The sequence below is a fragment of the Manis javanica genome, chromosome 6 (assembly GCF_040802235.1).
Source record: "Manis javanica isolate MJ-LG chromosome 6, MJ_LKY, whole genome shotgun sequence".
NCBI lineage: Eukaryota > Metazoa > Chordata > Mammalia > Pholidota > Manidae > Manis > Manis javanica.
The window spans coordinates 75,569,191-75,587,393 of NC_133161.1; the positions used below are offsets into that span (position 1 = coordinate 75,569,191).

The 18,203-nt window shown below is 35.6% G+C and overlaps 1 protein-coding gene across 6 annotated transcripts in view; it reads left to right on the forward strand.

The window, feature by feature from the left end:
• The window catches only part of SLC25A40 (solute carrier family 25 member 40), a 54,048-nt gene that overhangs the window by 32,448 nt on the left and 3,397 nt on the right, over positions 1–18,203 (forward strand). For all 6 annotated transcript variants that reach the window (XM_017667595.3, XM_036990714.2, XM_036990709.2 and 3 more), the window contains 5 exons: positions 8,949–9,073; positions 9,748–9,921; positions 11,208–11,317; positions 13,415–13,496; positions 17,837–17,917. In XM_017667595.3, coding sequence (XP_017523084.2) covers positions 8,949–9,073; positions 9,748–9,921; positions 11,208–11,317; positions 13,415–13,496; positions 17,837–17,917 — 572 coding nt within the window. The remainder of the gene's footprint in view (positions 1–8,948; positions 9,074–9,747; positions 9,922–11,207; positions 11,318–13,414; positions 13,497–17,836; positions 17,918–18,203) is intronic.

The window sequence follows — 18,203 nt, forward strand, 5'->3', positions numbered from 1 at the left end:
TTTTACTACAATAATGAGTGGTATTGTGATACATATACTTTATCTTTTCTAGATAGTTTTAATTCTCTACTAACTAGCTGTTATATGAATAAATACAATCAACTAGTAAAGCTGAATGTAAATATCCCAACTAATATCTTACCCCTCTCTGCCTCATTTCTTCCTAATTTATCTTTTTTTTTTTTTTTGAGATTAGTGAATTTTGAGGCATATATTGTAAACATTGCCTAAGGTTATAAAGTTAGCTGTACACCCAAAAGTAGCAGTCAATCCCATTCCTAAATTCTCATCATCAAACTTCATTATAAAACATTAGGCATTCCTAAGTAGGGTCTGTGAATGTCCTTTAGTTAGACTATAAACATGGACTTGTTTCTTGTTGCATTAATATTTATGACATAGAGCCTGCAACTTTGTGTTTAATTTTTTAATAATTCCCTTTTAATATTTTCATTTGAAGGAATATGTTAATTTGAATTATCAAACCTAGTATATATAATTCTGGTGACATTAACTGTAATTTTTTTCCACTTAGCAGGTGTGATATATGGTCCATAGTTCAAAAATACACCAAATGCTCTTGTCCTTTTCTTCAGTGGTTTTTATGTTAGGGTAAATGTAATTAGGAAGGAAGATTTTGGAGACCAGAAACAGAAGAAATCAAGGAGAAGAAGAAATGTTCTCTTTGTCTTTTCCTATTTATGACCTGACCAGGTGCTCTGTAACTTGCCTTCCCAAAGTAGAATGGAAGAACAGATTCCTATTTTACATGTTTTTGTTGCCTCTTAAGTAAACACTAATTTTTTTTTTAGCGTTTTTTTTTTTTGAGAGGGCATCTCATATTTATTGATCAAATGGTTGTTAAGAACAATAAAATTCTGTATACGGGAGTCAATGCTCAATGCACAATCATTAATCCACCCCAAGCCTAATTCTCGTCAGTCTCCAATCTTCTGAAGCATAATGAACAAGTTCTTACATGGTGAACGAATTCTTACATAGTGAATAAGTTCTTACATGGTGAACAGTACAAGGGAAGTCATCACAGAAACTTTTGGTTTTGATCACGCATCATGAACGATAAAGAATCAGGTCAAATATGAATATTCATTTCATTTTTATACGTGATTTATATGTGGATCCCACATTTCTCCCTTTATTATTATTATTATTATTTTTAATAAAATGCTGAAGTGGTAGGTAGATGCAAGATAAAGGTAGAAAACATAGTTTAGTGTTGTAAGAGAGCAATTGTAGATGATCAGGTGTGTGCCTGTAGACTATGTGTTAATCCGAGCTAGACAAGGGCAATAAAACATCCACGGATGCAGAAGATTTCTCTCAAAACAAGGGGGTGAGGTTCTAAGCCTCACCTCTGTTGATCCCCAATTTCTCACCTGATGGCCCCCCTGTAACTGTGCCTGTCTTAGGTTGTTCCTCCCTTGAGGAATCTTACCCGTCTCTGGCTAACCAGTCATATTCCGGGGCCATACAGGAAGATGTAAAGTTGGTAAGTGAGAGAGAAGCAATATTGTTTGAAAAGGTTAGCTTTTTACTTCTTTGCAGATTTATGCCCTGTGGTTTCTATGCCCAGCATTTGTTTTGAGGTATCTTTGCCACTTGGAGGAATTATGATACTCGGTAAATTCAATGTGAGTCATGAATTCTATTTAAGGGTTGTAATTAGGAAGGAAGAAGAAAAGCTATAGAGGTAGCAGACAGAAGAAAACATGGGAAGATTGATTATTTCTTTGACATATCTTCTTGTAGAGTAACTTAAGCATGTATAGGTTTTAAACTATTAATTAAATTGTGCACACACATTAACATAATAGGAATACAGTTACATAACCAAAGCAGACCTATAATTACCAGCCATCTCCAGTGAAACCAAGAAAACCAGTTAGGCACCCTAGGCATTTGTGAAAACTTATCTATGATATGGTGGATATTGTCCAACTGTACTTGAACAGTCTGAGAGAAATCAGACAAATTAAAACAACCCATTCCTGGGAACTGCTCACATCCCATATGTTCTTTTAACAGTAGATAGTCTGTAGTCGCAAGATTTTGGAGCACTGCAACTTGCACTTCTCCTAATTCTTGGTTGAGTTCCTACAGTATAGATCCAGTCAAATTTGTTGTTTTACTGTATGCACAGGCCAGCTTAGATATCTCCTTCTTCATTCCAATGGCAAGTCCAGGAACCTGTGGGATGGATGCAGCTACAACTGCAGCATCGCCTGGATCTTTGTTGAGGTTTTTGGATGATCATCTTCTGGTATGACTCTTCCAGAGAGTGCTGATGTTGGAAGTTCTTCTTCATATTGTATCTTAGTTCATTTTCTGGGTAGCCAGAAATTAGGCTTTGATCCTCTGTATAAACACGAACAGACCCTTTGCTCACACTTTGATATGCCCTTCATACCATTGTGTAGAACTCATTGGAGGTCATCACACAGGAACTACTTTTTTTTTTACTTTTATTTTTTTTAAGAGAAAGGGATATTATCAGAAAAGTGTACCTCCATAGCCGATCATCTGACACCCTTTAAGTGATCAAAATTAAGGATATTTAAAGCATGCATTAATCGTTGATTTACAGTTAGTTTTATCCTATCAGGGAGTAATCCCCCCTCTCTTTCTCTCTTTTTTTTTGTTATCTTTAAACTACACTTACATAAAGAATATTACGTTTACTAGGCTCTCCCTTATACCACTTCCCCCCTATAAACCACCTTACAGTCACTGTCCATCAACATAGCAAAATGTTGTAACATCACTACTTGTCTTCTCTGTGTTGTACAGCCCTCCCCTTTCTCCCACCCCCCCATGCATGCTAATCTTAATACCCCCTTTCTTCTCCCCCCCCCTTATCCCTCCCTACCCACCCATCCTCCCCAGTCCCTTTCCCTTTGGTACCTGTGAGTCCATTCTTGGGTTCTGTGATTCCGCTGCTGTTTTGTTCCTTCGGTTTTTCCTTTGTTCTTATACTCCACAGATGAGTGAAATCATTTGGTACTTCTCTTTCTCCGCTTGGCTTATTTCACTGACCATAATACCCTCCAGCTCCATCCATATTGCTGCAAATGGTAGGATTTGCCCTCTTCTTATGGCTGAGTAGTATTTCATTGTGTATATGTACCACATCTTCTTTATTCATTCATCTACCGATGGACATTTAGGTTGCTTCCAATTCTTGGCTATTGTAAATAGTGCTGCGATAAACATAGGGGTGCATCTGTCTTTCTCAAACTTGATTGCTGCATTCCTAGGGTAAATTCCTAGGAGTGGAATTCCTGGGTCAAATGGTAAGTCTGTTTTGAGCATTTTGATGAACCTCCATACTGCTTTCCACAATGGTTGAACTAATTTACATTCCCACCAGCAGTATAGGAGGGTTCCCCTTTGTCCACAGCCTCGCCAGCATTTGTTGTTGTTTGTCTTTTGGATGGCAGCCATCCTTACTGGTGTGAGGTGATACCTCATTGTAGTTTTAATTTGCATTTCTCTGATAATTAGCGATGTGGAGCATCTTTTCATGTGTCTGTTGGCCATCTGTATTTCTTTTTTGGAGAACTGTCTGTTCAGTTCCTCTGCCCATTTTTTAATTGGGTTATTTGTCTTTTGTTGGTTGAAGTGTGTGAGCTCCGTATATATTCTGGATGTCAAGCCTTTATTCGATCTGTCATTTTCGAATATATTCTCCCATACTGTAGGGTTCCTTTTTGTTCTATTGATGGTGTCTTTTGCTGTACAGAAGCTTTTCAGCTTAATGTAGTCCTAGTTGTTCATTTTTACTGTTGTTTTCCTTGCCCAGGGAGATATGTTCAAGAAGAGGTCACTCATGTTTATGTCTAAGATTTTTTTGCCTATGTTTTTTTCCACAAGTTTAATGGTTTTATGACTTACATTCAGGTCGTTGATCCATTTTGAATTTACTTTTGTATATGGGGTTAGACAATGGTCTAGTTTCATTCTCCTACATGTAGTTGTCCAGTTTTGCCAGCACCATCTGTTGAAGACACTGTCATTTCGCCATTGTATGTCCATGGCTCCTTTATCAAATATTAATTGACCATATATGTTTGGGTTAATGTCTGGAGTTTCTAGTCTGTTCCACTGGTCTGTGGCTCTGTTATTCTGCCAGTACCAAATTGTCTTGACCACTATGGCTTTATAGTAGAGCTTGAAGTTGGGGAGTGAGATCCCCCCTACTTTATTCTTTTTTCTCAGGATTGCTTTGCCTATTCGGAGTCTTTGGTGTTTCCATATGAATTTTTGAATTATTTGTTCCAGTTCATTGAAGAATGTTGCTGGTAATTTGAGAGGGATTGCATCAAATCTGTATATTGCTTTGGGCAGGATGGCCATTTTGACAGTATTAATTTTTCCTAGCCACGAGCTTGAGATGAGTTTCCATTTGTTAGTGTCCCCTTTAATTTCTCTTAAGAGTGACTTGTAGTTTTCAGAGTATAGGTCATTCACTTCTTTGGTTAGATTTATTCCTAGGTATTTTATTCTTTTTGATGCAATTGTGAATGGAATTGTTTTCCTGATTTCTCTATTGGTTCATTGTTAGTGTATAGGAAATGATATATGGCCTTTATTATGTTGAGGTATTTGCCCTCTATTCCCATTTTGCTGAGTTTTTATCATGAATGGATGTTGAATTTTGTCAAGTGCTTTTTCAGCGTCTCTGGAGATGATCATGTGATTTTTGTCTCTCTTTTTGTTGATGTGGTGGATGATGTTGATGGATTTTAGAATGTTGTACCATCCTTGCATCCCTGGGATGAATCCCACTTGGTCATGGTGTATGATCCTTTTGATATACTTTTGAATTTGGTTTGCTAATATTTTATTAAGTATTTTTGCATCTACATTTAACAGGGATATTGGTCTGTAGTTTTCTTTTTTGGTGCGGTCTTTGCCTGGTTTTGGTATCAAGGTGATGCTGGCTTCATAGAATGAGTTAGGGAGTATTCCCTCCTGTTCTCTTTTTTGGAAAACTTTAACGAGAATGGGTATTATGTCTTCTTTGTGTGTCTGATAAAATTCCAAGGTAAATTCGTCTGGCCTGGGTGTTTTGTTCTTGGGTAGTTTTTTGATTTCCATTTCAATTTCTTTGCTCGTAATTGGTTTGTTTAACTTTTGTGTTTCTTCCTTGGTCAGTCTTGAGAGGTTGTATTTTTCTAGGAAGTTGTCCATTTCTTCTAGTTTTTCCAGCTTGTTGGCATATAGGTTTTCATAGTAGTCTTTAATAATTCTTTGTATTTCTGTAGAGTCTGTCATGATATTTCCGTTCTCATTTCTGATTCTGTTGATTGGTGTTGATTCTCTTTTTCTCTTAATAAGTTTGGCTGGAGGTTTATCTATTTTGTTTATTTTCTCAAAGAACCAGCTCTTGGTTTCATTGATTTTTGCTATTGTTTTATTCTTCTCAATTTTGTTTATTTCTTCTCTGATCTTTATTATGTCCCTCCTTCTGCTGATTTTAGGTCTCATTTGTTCTTCTTTTTCCAATTTCGATAATTGTGATGTTAGACTATTCATTTGGGATTGTTCTTGCTTCTTCAAGTGCGCCTGGATCGCTATATACTTTCCTCTTAAGACTGCTTTCTCTGCGTCCCATAGAAGTTGGGGCTTTGTGTTACTGTTGTCATTTGATTCTATATATTCCTTGATCTGTATTTTAATTTCTTCATTGCTCCATTGATTATTTAGGAGCATGTTGTTAAGCCTCCATGTGTTTGTGAGCCTTTTTGTTTTCTTTGTAGAATTTATTTCTAGTTTTATACCTTTGTAGTCTGAAAACTTGGTTGGTAGAATTTCAATATTTTGGAATTTACTGAGGCTCTTTTTGTGGGCTAGTATGTGGTCTATTCTCGAGAATGTTCCTTGTGCACTTGAGAAGAATGTATATCCTGTTGCCTTTGGATGTAGAGTTCTATATATGTCTATTAGGTCCATCTGCTCTACTGTGTTGTTCAGTGCCTCCGTGTCCTTACTTATTTTCTGTCCGGTGGATCTATCCTTTGGGGTGAGTGGTGTGTTGAAGTCTCCTAAAATGAATGCATTGCAGTCTGTTTCCCCCTTTAGTTCTGTTAGTATTTGTTTCACATATGTTGGTGCTCCTGTGTTGGGTGCATATATATTTAGAATGGTTATATCCTCTTGTTGGACTGAGCCCTTTATCATTATGTAGTGTCCTTTATCTCTTGTTACTTTCTTTGTTTTGAAGTCTATTTTGTCTGATATTAGTACTGCAACCCCTGCTTTCTTCTCGCTGTTGTTTGCCTGAAATATGTTTTTCCATCCCTTGACTTTTAGTCTGTGCATGTCTTTGGGTTTGAGGTGAGTTTCTTGTAAGCAGCATATAGATGGGTCTTGCTTTTTTATCCATTCTGTTACTCTGTGTCTTTTGATTGGTGCATTCAGTCCATTTACATTTAGGGTAACTATTGAAAGATATGTACTTATTGCCATTGCAGGCTTTAGATTCGTGGTTACCAAATGTTCAATGTTAGCCTCCTTAGTATCTTACTGCCTAACTTAGCTCACTTATTGAGCTGTTATATACACTGTCTGGAGATTCTTTTCCTCTCTCGCTTCTTATTCCTCCTCCTCCATTCTTCATATGTTGTGTGTTTTGTTCTGTGCTCTTTTTAGGGGTGCTCCCATCTAGAGCAGTCCCTGTAGGATGCCCTGTAGAGGTGGTTTGTGGGAAGCAAATTCCCTCAGCTTTTGCTTGTCTGGGAATTGTTTAATCCCGCCATCATATTTAAATGATAGTCGTGCTGGATACAGTATCCTTGGTTCAAGGCCCTTCTGTTTCATTGTATTAAATATATCATGCCATTCTCTTCTGGCCTGTAGGGTTTCTTTTGAGAAGTCTGATGATAGCCTGATGGGTTTTCCTTTAGAGGTGACCTTTTTCTCTCTAGCTGCCTTTAAAACTCTTTCCTTGTCCTTGATCCTTGCCATTTTAATTATTATGTGTCTTGGTGTTGTCCTCCTTGGATCCTTTCTGTTGGGGGTTCTGTGTATTTCCGTGGTTTGTTCGATTATTTCCTCCCCCAGTTTGGGGAAGTTTTCAGCATTTATTTCTTCCAAGATACTTTGTATCCCTTTTCCTCTCTCTTCTTCTTCTGGTACCCCTATAATACAGGTATTGTTCCTTTTGGATTGGTCATACAGTTCTCTTAATATTGTTTCATTCCTGGAGATCCTTTTATCTCTTTGTATGTCAGCTTCTATGCGTTCCTGTTCTCTGGTTTCAATTCCATCAATGGCCTCTTGCATCTTATCCATTCTGCTTATAAATCCTTCCAGAGTTTGTTTCATTTCTGTAATCTTCTTTCTGGCATCTGTGATCTCCCTCCGGACTTCATCCCATTTCTCTCAGCATGTTTATGATTTTTATTTTGAATTCTTTTTCAGGAAGACTGGTTAGGTCTGTCTCCTTCTCTGGTGTCTCTGTGATCTTGGTTTGCCTGCAATTTTGTCTTTTCATGGTGATAGGAATAGTTTGCAGAGCTGGGACGAGTGATGGCTGGAAGAACTTCCCTTCTTGTTGGTTTGTGGCCTTTCTCTCCTGGTTGAACAGCGACCTCTAGTGGCTTGTGCTGGGTAGCTGTGCACAGACAGGGCTTATGCTTCCTGCCCGGCTGCAATGGAGTTTGTCTCCGCTGTTGCTGTGGGCGTGGCCTGGCTCAGGCTCCTGCTCCAAAGCGGTGGAGTCGCATTGGAGGGGGAGCAGCCGGGAGGCTGTTTATCTCCGTAAGGGGCCTCTGTGTTCCCTGCAGCCCAGGGGATTAGAGTGCCCAGAGATCCCCTGGTTCCCTACGTCTGGAGTAAGTGTACCGCCGTGCCCCTTTAAGACTTCCAAAAAGCTCCCGCCAAAACAAAATGACCACAAAAAAAAAAAATGGCCACTCGTTTTTCTTTATTCTCCAGCGCCAGCCTCAGGCACCCGCTCACCGGTCTTGCTGCCCTGTTTCCCTAGTATTGGGGTCCCTATCCCTTTAAGACTTCCAAAAAGCACTCGCCAAAACAAAACAACAACAACAAAAAAAATGGCCACTCGCTTTTCTTTTGTTCTCCGGCGCCAGCCTCCGATACCCGCTTGCTGGTCTTGCTTCCCTGCTTCCCTAGTATTGGGGTCCCTATCCCTTTAAGGCTTCCAAAAAGACTCACCACAGCAAAACATCAACAACAAAATGGCCGCTCGCTTTTCTTTTTTTGTCTGGTGCTGGACTCTGATATACCTGCTCACCTCAGGTCTTGCTGCCCTGTTTCCTTACTATTGGGGTCCCTGTCCCTTTAAGACTTCCAAAAAGCACTCACTATAGGAAGAAAAAATGGCTGCTCGCTTTTCTTTTGTCCTCCGGCGCCTGCCTCCAGTACCCGCTCACCATTCTTGCTGCCCTGTTTCCCTAGTATCTAGGGTTCCACGCATGCACTGTGTCTGCGCTCTGGTCCAGATGGCTGGGGCTGGGTGTTCAGCAGTCCTGGGCTCCTTCTCCCTCCCTGCTGACTCCTCTCCTCCTGCCAGGAGCTCGGGGGATGGGCTCTCGGGTCCCGCCGTACTGGGGCTTGTATCTTACCCCCTTTGCGAGGCGCTGGGTTCTTGCAGGTTTGGATGTGGTCTGGATATTGTCCTGTGTCCTCTGGTCTTTATTCTAGGAAGAGTTGTCTTTGTTATATTTTCATAGATATATATGGTTTTGGGAGAAGATTTCCGCTGCTCTACTCACGCCACCATCTTGGCTCCAAACACTAATTATTTTTAAAATAAAAGGGTAATTGATCTCATGGGCTGATTTATTGTGGTTTTCAGCTTGTGTAAAATGTAAGGATATTAGCTTATACTTAATAATAATTTAAGAATATGTTTAAACCTTTTGATGATTTTGTACATCTTTTCATTTGTGTGTTTTTAACAGAGTGATGGCAGTTCCTGCCACAGTTATTTATTTTACCTGCTATGATCAATTAACTGCTCTTCTGAGATCTAAGTTGGGAGAAAATGAAAGCTACATACCAGTTATTGCTGGAATTGTAGCCAGATGTAAGTAATTTACTGTATTTTGATTTTTGTTTAAGCCTTTTAAAATTTTGACATTCACAGTGGACGTGTATAAAATACAGAGTATTGGTAAGATATATTTGTATTGTAATTTGTACTTATTTGTTAATATATCTACTCTGGAAGTCATGATATTGTGATTGCCATTAGAATGAGATGGAATCTGCCCATCCCTGTTTACTTTTGGAGAGAATTTAGATTTTTAATTTTAGTCTTTAGATTCTAGATTTTAGGATGACATAGTTTGATGTCAAATTGATGCCACAGTCTTGGATCATTTTCCTGTGGGCTTAGAGATTCAGAGTTAAGACAGAAAGAAATTTACCTCTATGTGGGAGGACATTTTTCTCTGTGCAGTGGGAATGAGATTTGTAGTAGTCCTGGTTAATGTATAACATTTCTGCAGCTGCTCTTAAGAGTTAAAACTAGAAAAAATAAGGTATATGAAAACAGACTTTTCAGAAATATCTTTATCATGGTAAAAAAAATCTATGCCAATATGTTGGCATTATTAGATATTTATTAGCTTCTAAGGTTTGCAGACATTTCAGAATAAAAGTTTAAAATATACAGTGCATGAGATATTAATTTTACCTATATTTTTGCATAGTACATGGCTTTATTTTTGTTTTCTTATAATTGCTTGTTTGTATTAGTTGTTGCAGTAACTGTGATAAGTCCTTTAGAATTGATTAGAACCAAGATGCAGTATAAGAAGTTTTCTTACGAAGAACTGCATCGATTTCTCAGCAAGAAAGTATCTGAAGATGGTTGGATTTCCCTTTGGAGAGGCTGGGCTCCTACTGTCCTTAGAGATGTACCATTCTCAGGTAAGATTTTTCTTAGTATCTGCTCAATTTTAGGTAGCTTTGTCTTATTTATATATTAATTTTAAATCAATTACATTGTACTCAATTTCCTTTCTGCTTCATGTGGGTAGAGGTAGCCCAGCACCATTTACTGAGTGACCATACTTGCTCCAGGGACTTTGCTATCATCTCACATGTCCATGTGAGCATGGATCTGTCTCACTGGCCCGTTTAACTAGCACTGTGCTGATACCACAGTTTTGTCTTAAATTACTAGTGCATTATAAAAAATATCAATGTTACCTTATTTTTAAAGTATTTTAGTAGAGATTTAAGATTTTCTTCTTAAAGGTTATATACATTTTTTGTTGTTTACATTTATTTACAGGAACATCCTCCCCCTATCAGCTTTTGATAGCTATTTTAAAAGCTTTTTTAAAAATGTTTTCTAAATCTTTTGGGCTAGTGCAGTGTTACAGTTCATTTTCTTCTATTAGCTTTTAAAACACTGCTATCAAATTCTAATCTGCTTATATTTGGGTTTTCCATGTAGACTCTAATATGTAAATTATAACTATTTTGTTTATTTTTAATCATTACAGCTTTTTTCTTACTGTGCTGCCTAGTAGTTTTGAATAGTAGCAATGATAATGTTGTATCCCTATAATTTTCTTCATTCTGAAGGAAACAGTTCTGTTGTTTCACCAGTAATATTTATTTTTGCTATTCGTTCCTGATGCATACCCTCTATCAAGTTAAAGTTCACTTTTATCCCTAAGTCTCCAAGAAATGCATTTATTTGTTGTAAGTGAAAGTGTGTTGAATTTAATGAAATGCTTTTCCATCATTTTAAGATGAACTATAGGATCATCCTATGGTTCTGTAATGTATATAGCATCTAATGGGTTTATTTACTACCCTTGCATTTCTCAGGTAACCTGGCTTAGTCATAGCACATGAACTTTTATGAAATACTTCTGGCTTCGGTTGCATTTTTTAGGGTTTTTATTCCTGGAGATTGGACTGTACTTATTCTTTCTCCTACTGTCCTTGTGAGGTTTTAAAATTAAAGTCCTACTTCACTGATGCATATGGGGTTTTTTGTTTGTTTACAATATTGCTACCATATCATGTAGAATTTGGTGGGTTTTTTAAAAAATATCACCTACTATGTGTCCAAGCAAAAAGCAGTGTGTGTCAATATTAGAATTTCTCTTTTCCTTTAACATATAATCTCATAAATATTTTCTTTAAAGTCACCATTTAATTTATAAATATGTGTTAATACTTTCATTCTCTTTTTATAGCAATGTACTGGTATAACTATGAAGTTTTAAAGAAGTGGTTGTGTGCAAAATCTGGTTTATATGAACCAACATTTATGGTCAGCTTTACTTCAGGGGCATTGTCTGGTTCTGTAAGTTCATTCTTGTTAATACTCCAGAATAATGATAATTGCCTTATTAAAACAGAACAAAATATTATATGGCATTTCATGTCTATTGAGGTAACACTTTTGGGCTATACTGCTTTAAAACTTTGCTAAGTATTTACTATTCTCATTTGAGGAAATAAATTATTAATCACTGAAATATTTTAAAAGGTACTTTGTGTCTATTTTTATTAAATAACAAATACTTTTTTTTCTGAAAAACTTTTGCATTGGTAGATCATTAGTTATGATAGCAGATTAAATAATACTTTATTGCTTATAACATATTTGGCAATTTGTTCATGAAATACCAGTAGATTTGGTTAGGTAATATTTCATGGAGTGTCATCTCGTATTTATCATCAGATTATATACAATCTCAGATCACCATTTTTAAGTAATAGAGCATTTACCTTTTCCCATCCCTCCACCTAATGAAAAGTCATGTAATGGATTTCTTTTTTGCAGATTTTGGCCACAAAGTTTTTGTACACCCATATACTTATGGATTTGTGATGACTTCCAGTGAGATACTATAGGTATATTGGAACTAAATGAAAAACAAGAGTGAAGGAGAATAGTGAAGGCATGGAGACCTGCAGAAAACCATTGTATCAGAAAACTGAGGATGACTGAGTTCAAAACTTAGATATGAATATTCCTAAGTCTGAGACCTGTCAAGGGGAAGCCTAATGGGTTATAAGTAAAAGTATAAGGCAAAAGAAAAATTACTTCCTTTTCTTTTTTTAGCAATTTAAGTAGTTATAAAACCAGCAAAATCTTTTATCCCTCTTATTTGTGAAGGGATTAATTGTAATCTAAGTGTTTAATGTATGTTTTGATCCTGCATGAATGAAGAAAAGCAAATATTATTTAGGAATTCATAACAGTTTAAATTACAGAAACAATTCCATACTTAAAAATAAATGCTTATTTACTTATTTATAAAACAATGTTGAATAAGGGCTTCAGGATATTGTACCTGCTTTCCAGTAATATGGAAGAAGGTTCTCTATTTACTATTTCTACTTAACATAGAAAATTTATTTACAAGAAATCTAAATCTAGAAGATACTGCTTTTTTACTTTTTTCAGATGAAAATTTGTCTGCAACAGAAAAAGCAGGTGAGGTTGACTGTCCAGGCTTTCTGTCACCAAACAGAATAGCCTACACAACATCATTCTAGATACTGTCAAAGAGGCTTATATATCATTGCTGTCTTCTGCTACTACATGCTAGATTGTGGAGATGGAGAAACAATAATTGATTTTATCTTCCCTGAGATCTTTGATTACATTGTAAGAACTTAAATCAACTTTGTCAGGATGAAATACAATTTAAGTGATTCTGAGGAACATTTTATGAACATATTGGCCAAATGTGAGCTGGGAAGCAAGAAATGGAGACCAGGTTTGATTTTTCATGGCTGTTAAAAATTGTTAGATATTCTTAGGGGAATTAAATTATTCTTTTAAAAAATCTTCCTTACTTAAACGTATCATTATGGAAATAATTACTGATTAATTATGAGTTTTTAAAAATGTGATTTGTGAACTCTTGCAACTATTTTTGATAAATATGTTGAAACCCATAAAACGTAGAGTTTAAAAGTTCAAAGTCTGTCTTATTTATTTAAATTTAGCTTATTCTATTTATTTTTACAACATTTGTTAGAAAAATTTAAATGCTTACTAGATGCTTGAGAAGTTCTTTAAAATAAGCATACTTCATGTGTAAAGAAATAATGAAACACACAGGAGCATCAGAACCTGTGATACTGGTTTTGGAGCCAGAATGGTCTGGTCAGAATTCTGACCTTACCACTAGTCAGAAAAGTAGGGGAACATTGCTGAGGTTTTTTTAATTTACTCCTGAATTTTGGGAAAAATGTATAAGACATGTACCTATTTTTCTTTAATAAAAGCATCTCTGTAAATACACCTGATTTCATTTTAAGAGTCAGTTTAATTTTCATTTTCATTATTATCCATATTGGGTAATGTGCTAATTAGAAGAATGTAAAAACATTTTAGGAAAAATTAAAAGCTAGATTTAAATTAATCAATTTTACTTTTTGATAGTTTGCAGCTGTTGCAACTTTGCCATTTGATGTTGTAAAAACACAAAAGCAGACACAACTTTGGATATATGAAAATCAAAAAAGTAAGTTTAATTTAAAAACATTTTCAAGATGTTATAAAAATTTTTTCTTTCTACATACTAAATTAGGAATACCTTTCTTCTGCTGCCTTACTCTTTATTTAACTGAAAGTTTACTGTCAGAATGGAATACCCAGAAAAAAATACTTTAAACCCAAACAAAAAATTTAAGAAATCTTCAAGTCTATGAATTTTGCCTGCCATCAGTTAAGTTTCATACCTGCTGTATAGAAGATTACATTATATAAGCATTCTTTCAAGTATATCTGGGAAATTGGGGTAAAGGATAGGAAATTACTGGGAATCCTTTTTCTTTTGGTGTGTTTTGTTTCATTACTATGCACGACATTTTACTCTTTTTTTAAGCTTCCTTTATTTTGATGTTTTTTCTACCTATTTTTCATCTATTTTTACTTCTTTATAACTTTAATTTCTTCTAGAACAAAAGTGTATGCTTACTAGCTTCCATTTGTAGTGGCTTCCACATCATTATTTGTTATCCATAAAAGCTTAGAAAAACCACTGGAAATTATCCATTACAAAATTGTGTCATGTAAACCTTATGATAAGCTTAGTTCTAACCACCAGAATATTATGCATGCAAAATAAAATAGGTATGTCAAAAGCAACATTGATTACAGACCTCTGAAACTGAATCTGATGAATATTAGTGACAACTTTGGGGAATGACTTCCCCAAGTCCTAGTCCTCTCTGTTGGAGCTAACTACAACCTGGGAGGTGATTAAAGTTTATCCTCAGGGTTCTTCCACTTCCATTTGGCTGCCTAACCCCTATCTGTTCTCCCTCGATAGTTCAAAATTATTGTTTCATTCTTCCTTCCAACTCATCAGAATTCCTGTTTCTTTTGTTAAGTGACCTGTTTAAGATAGTGGGAATGCTCTCTGGGGTGATTTATGAGAAACGACTGATGACTGTGTCAGTGAGGTGGCTGTCATGGTCACGGTCCTGGTGACAGTGAGGGAGAAGATGGGGATCTCTGCAAGCAGACTCTGATGGTCATTCAAGTTTGGGAGCCACCTAACTAGGTAAAGAATCACTGGAATCACCTGGGGTGACTTTATCTAAAGCTGAGCACCACCCACAGTGGACTCTCACTTAATAGATCTAAGGCTCTGTCCTGTATATTTTGAAAATGTTCCCTAAGTGATTGTACCTCCTCATTGAGACTGGCATCGGTGGCATCTTATTTCATTAGATTTAACTCTTACCTATCACTGCTTTTTTCTAATTAATGTTTATAATTAATGTTATTCTAATTACTGTTTCCATTAAACCCCAAAGAAAAAACTTTCAGTTAGCCATGGATTTTAATTTTATATGATTATCATTGGTCACTTGTGCCTTTTATTCTGCTTCAGCTATGAGCCAGCTATATTTGGCAAGATGTTTCTATTTGCCAGAAGTGGCAAAGTGCACTTCTGATTTGAGTGATAAGCCATATTTTTTCTCATTTTTATCATATATTATTTATCTAAAGAAGTAAATTAGCTTTGTTTAGAAGTGGCTTCCTTCATTCCATAACTCAGCTATACCAAATCCCTTATCTCTAAGCAAAAAAGAAAATAAGGAGGAATGTTACATGTAGAATGATGGTCAGTTCTGTGCAAGAATACAATCTCTTTGTCAGTGCACTTAGAGCATTTCTCCCATCCTTCATCCATTAGTGGACTGCTCATCACTGCCTGCTCTGTGCAGGCACCGTAGTGGTCCAAACAGGCAAATGAGGCAGCAGACAAATCCCTCAAGAGTTCACACTCTAGTGGAGGAAATGCATGTTAGGATGTAGTGAGTGCATATCCTGTCTGGAGGTAAATTCACCTCATTTATGAGAGCACTATTTAATTTTTAAAAATTTAATCTCAGGTTTCAGCTTTTTAGACCAGGGTCAGATCCACAGAGTAAACTTTCCACAGATTAAACTTTTTTTCTCTGAATGTATTTCATATTTTTAAATACTCCCAGTAAAAAATCATTTTAAAATAGTTATATGTGGCAAATAAACTTGTGAAAAAATGCTCAGTAGGAATGAGGAAAATGCCAACTAGAACAGCAAAGCAGTGAGAAGCCTTTTTATAGGCACTGGATTGCTGGGAGGATGTGGAGCACTGGGAACTCTGATGCCATCCAGATGAGAGAGTAAATTTGCAACAGCTGCTTTGGGAAATTGGCAGTATCAAGAAATGGTCTTTGAACAAGCTATTCCACTCCTAGAGTGTGCCCTGAAGAAACTTCTGCATACATATGAGGATATTTGCTGAAGGATTCTTAATCCCCAAAAGTTAGAAAACCACCTAACTGCCCCATGACAAGGAAATAGGTAAATTGGAACAATTAATAAAATGCAGTAACAAACAGCAATTAAAATGAAACATAGCTGCACTTGCCAACATAGGTAATCCTAAAAGCACATTACAAGAGTAAATGCACACTTACAGTCATTTTATATAAAGTTTAAGAGCATGAAAAACAAAAATGTATATAACTTATGGATATATCCATACGTAGTAAAAGTTTAAACCACATGTGACAGAATAAAAGGCAAGAGAGTGGTTACCTCTGAGGAGAGAGGAAGAATTAAGATTGGGAGGGAATACACAGGGGGCTTTGATCTGAAACATACAGTTGTTAGGATTTGATAAATTTGGATGGTCAGCAAATGAATATTCTATTGTCTGTGCTTGAAATATTTAATAATTGACTAGTGTTTCCTTACAATGTGAGAAGTTGCTTTTTACCTGTAGGAATATCTTCAATATTGGAACTGTAGGCAGGAGATACTTTAGAGATTCCATGAGACCTCTACCATGGCTCTCCTTCAGTTAATAACTTTCTGTCCATTCTCTTTTAATTTCACCTAACTATTAAAATGGAGACCAGTTTGGGGCTTGAGTTCTATAAGATTAGAAATACGTGAATACTTGGTCTCTTTTCTTTCACCAGTAGTTTCCAAAATTTAAATGAAATAATTTAAATATGAAGAAGTTGCTAACTTGTAATATAAAGTTTTGTTACTGACTTTCTTAGAAAGTTAACTTTCATTCATAAATACTTTGTTCTTGGTTTTAGAATTAGTGTACTCTGTTGGGTTCCTATAGTTATTATGGTATATATATTTAACCTATATGTATAGGTTCTAAGATAAATAACAAGCCTCATTTATCTTTATGGTCAGAGAATCTGGTATTTTCTATAAATGAAATTTGAGGTAATGAGCCCTGCTTCATTAAGTAAAACCTTAAAAGCAATTTTTGAAAGATATCCTTCTCTTTCTTTTTTCCTAGGCATGCTTCATAGTACATGCTTTAATCTTTCATAATAACTCAAAGAGTTGCCATCAGTGCACACACTGATTATTGTAGAGTTTATCATGTAGCTCTCAGAAACCAGTGAGGGCAGTTTAGGAGTGTTTGCCACCATCCAGCTAGTCTCAAGACTTTGAAATCTGTAGCATGCTGCAGCTGTCAGTGTTCACGTGGTAGTATGCCTAGTTCTTAGCAGACTTTTTTTTTTTAACTTATTGCATCTAGTGCTTTGTGGACTAAGCCAGCTGCTTAGAACCATTGTGTAAAATGAAGGTATGTGAATTTTGTGTATGAGCAGCTTTATGTTTGAATATCAGTGACACCTGTTTTTGGTGTTTTCTTAAATCAGTTTTTTTACTATGTTTCAGATTATTTGAGTGGTTGTAAATAAGTAAGATATTACTATTAGTTAAAGGATAAATCTGCCCTTTGGAGGGGACAGAACTTGATAAGACTGTCACATCTATTTAGAAAGGTTTTAATAAACTAGGAACTTCCTAGGGAGAAGAACTATTTCCCTCAGAATCTCTTTTAAGAGAAAAAAATTTTTATTTAAATTTTTAATGTGTGCAATAAAAATTTTTATTTTAATTTTTAATGTGTGCAATAAAAATTTAATGAAAATTATCAGGGTTTCTCTTTGGCACTGGGAACCCCATAAAGATTTCTATACATTTTTTAAAAATTTCATTATGAAACATTTTTAAAGCATAGAGAAAAGTATATTGGATACTCACCACCACACTTAGGAAACAAGTATTATCTATTCAGAAGAAGCCTTTTTTGTATTCTTCCTTGATTGCATTCAGTCCTATACAACTTTAAACTTAGAGCCTTTTTCTAATTCTTTTTAAACCAACTATTAAAAATAAGATTTAAAATAGCTCTGTAGGTTAATAGTTCTGTTCTTATTATAATGAAATGATATATACCCCAAAAGCCATAAACAGTATTTTATGTGTATTATCTGAATTAGAAATTATTAATTTATTAATAGCATCATTTATTTTAACATTTAGTTTCTGTGCCTTTGCATATGTCAACCTGGACTATAATGAAGAACATTGTTGCTAAGAATGGATTTCCTGGGTTATTTTCAGGTAAAAATGTTTGCTTCAACATACTGACTAAAATGATTACTTTTATTTTTATATCTATCACCGTAAATTAACTTTCAACAGGAAAATTCTGAAAACATTCCACATTCATGATTGCCTCCTAAACATCTTTGCTTTCAGCTTAAAAATTTTTTGCTTTCAGTTTAATAATTTTACAGGTTGTAATATATTTTATAAATTGAAAATATTTACTACCAATAATATTTCCATATAAAGTAAATGGAATTTAAGTGCGGAGGTTGGGATTAGAGCAGTTGGGCATGTCCTT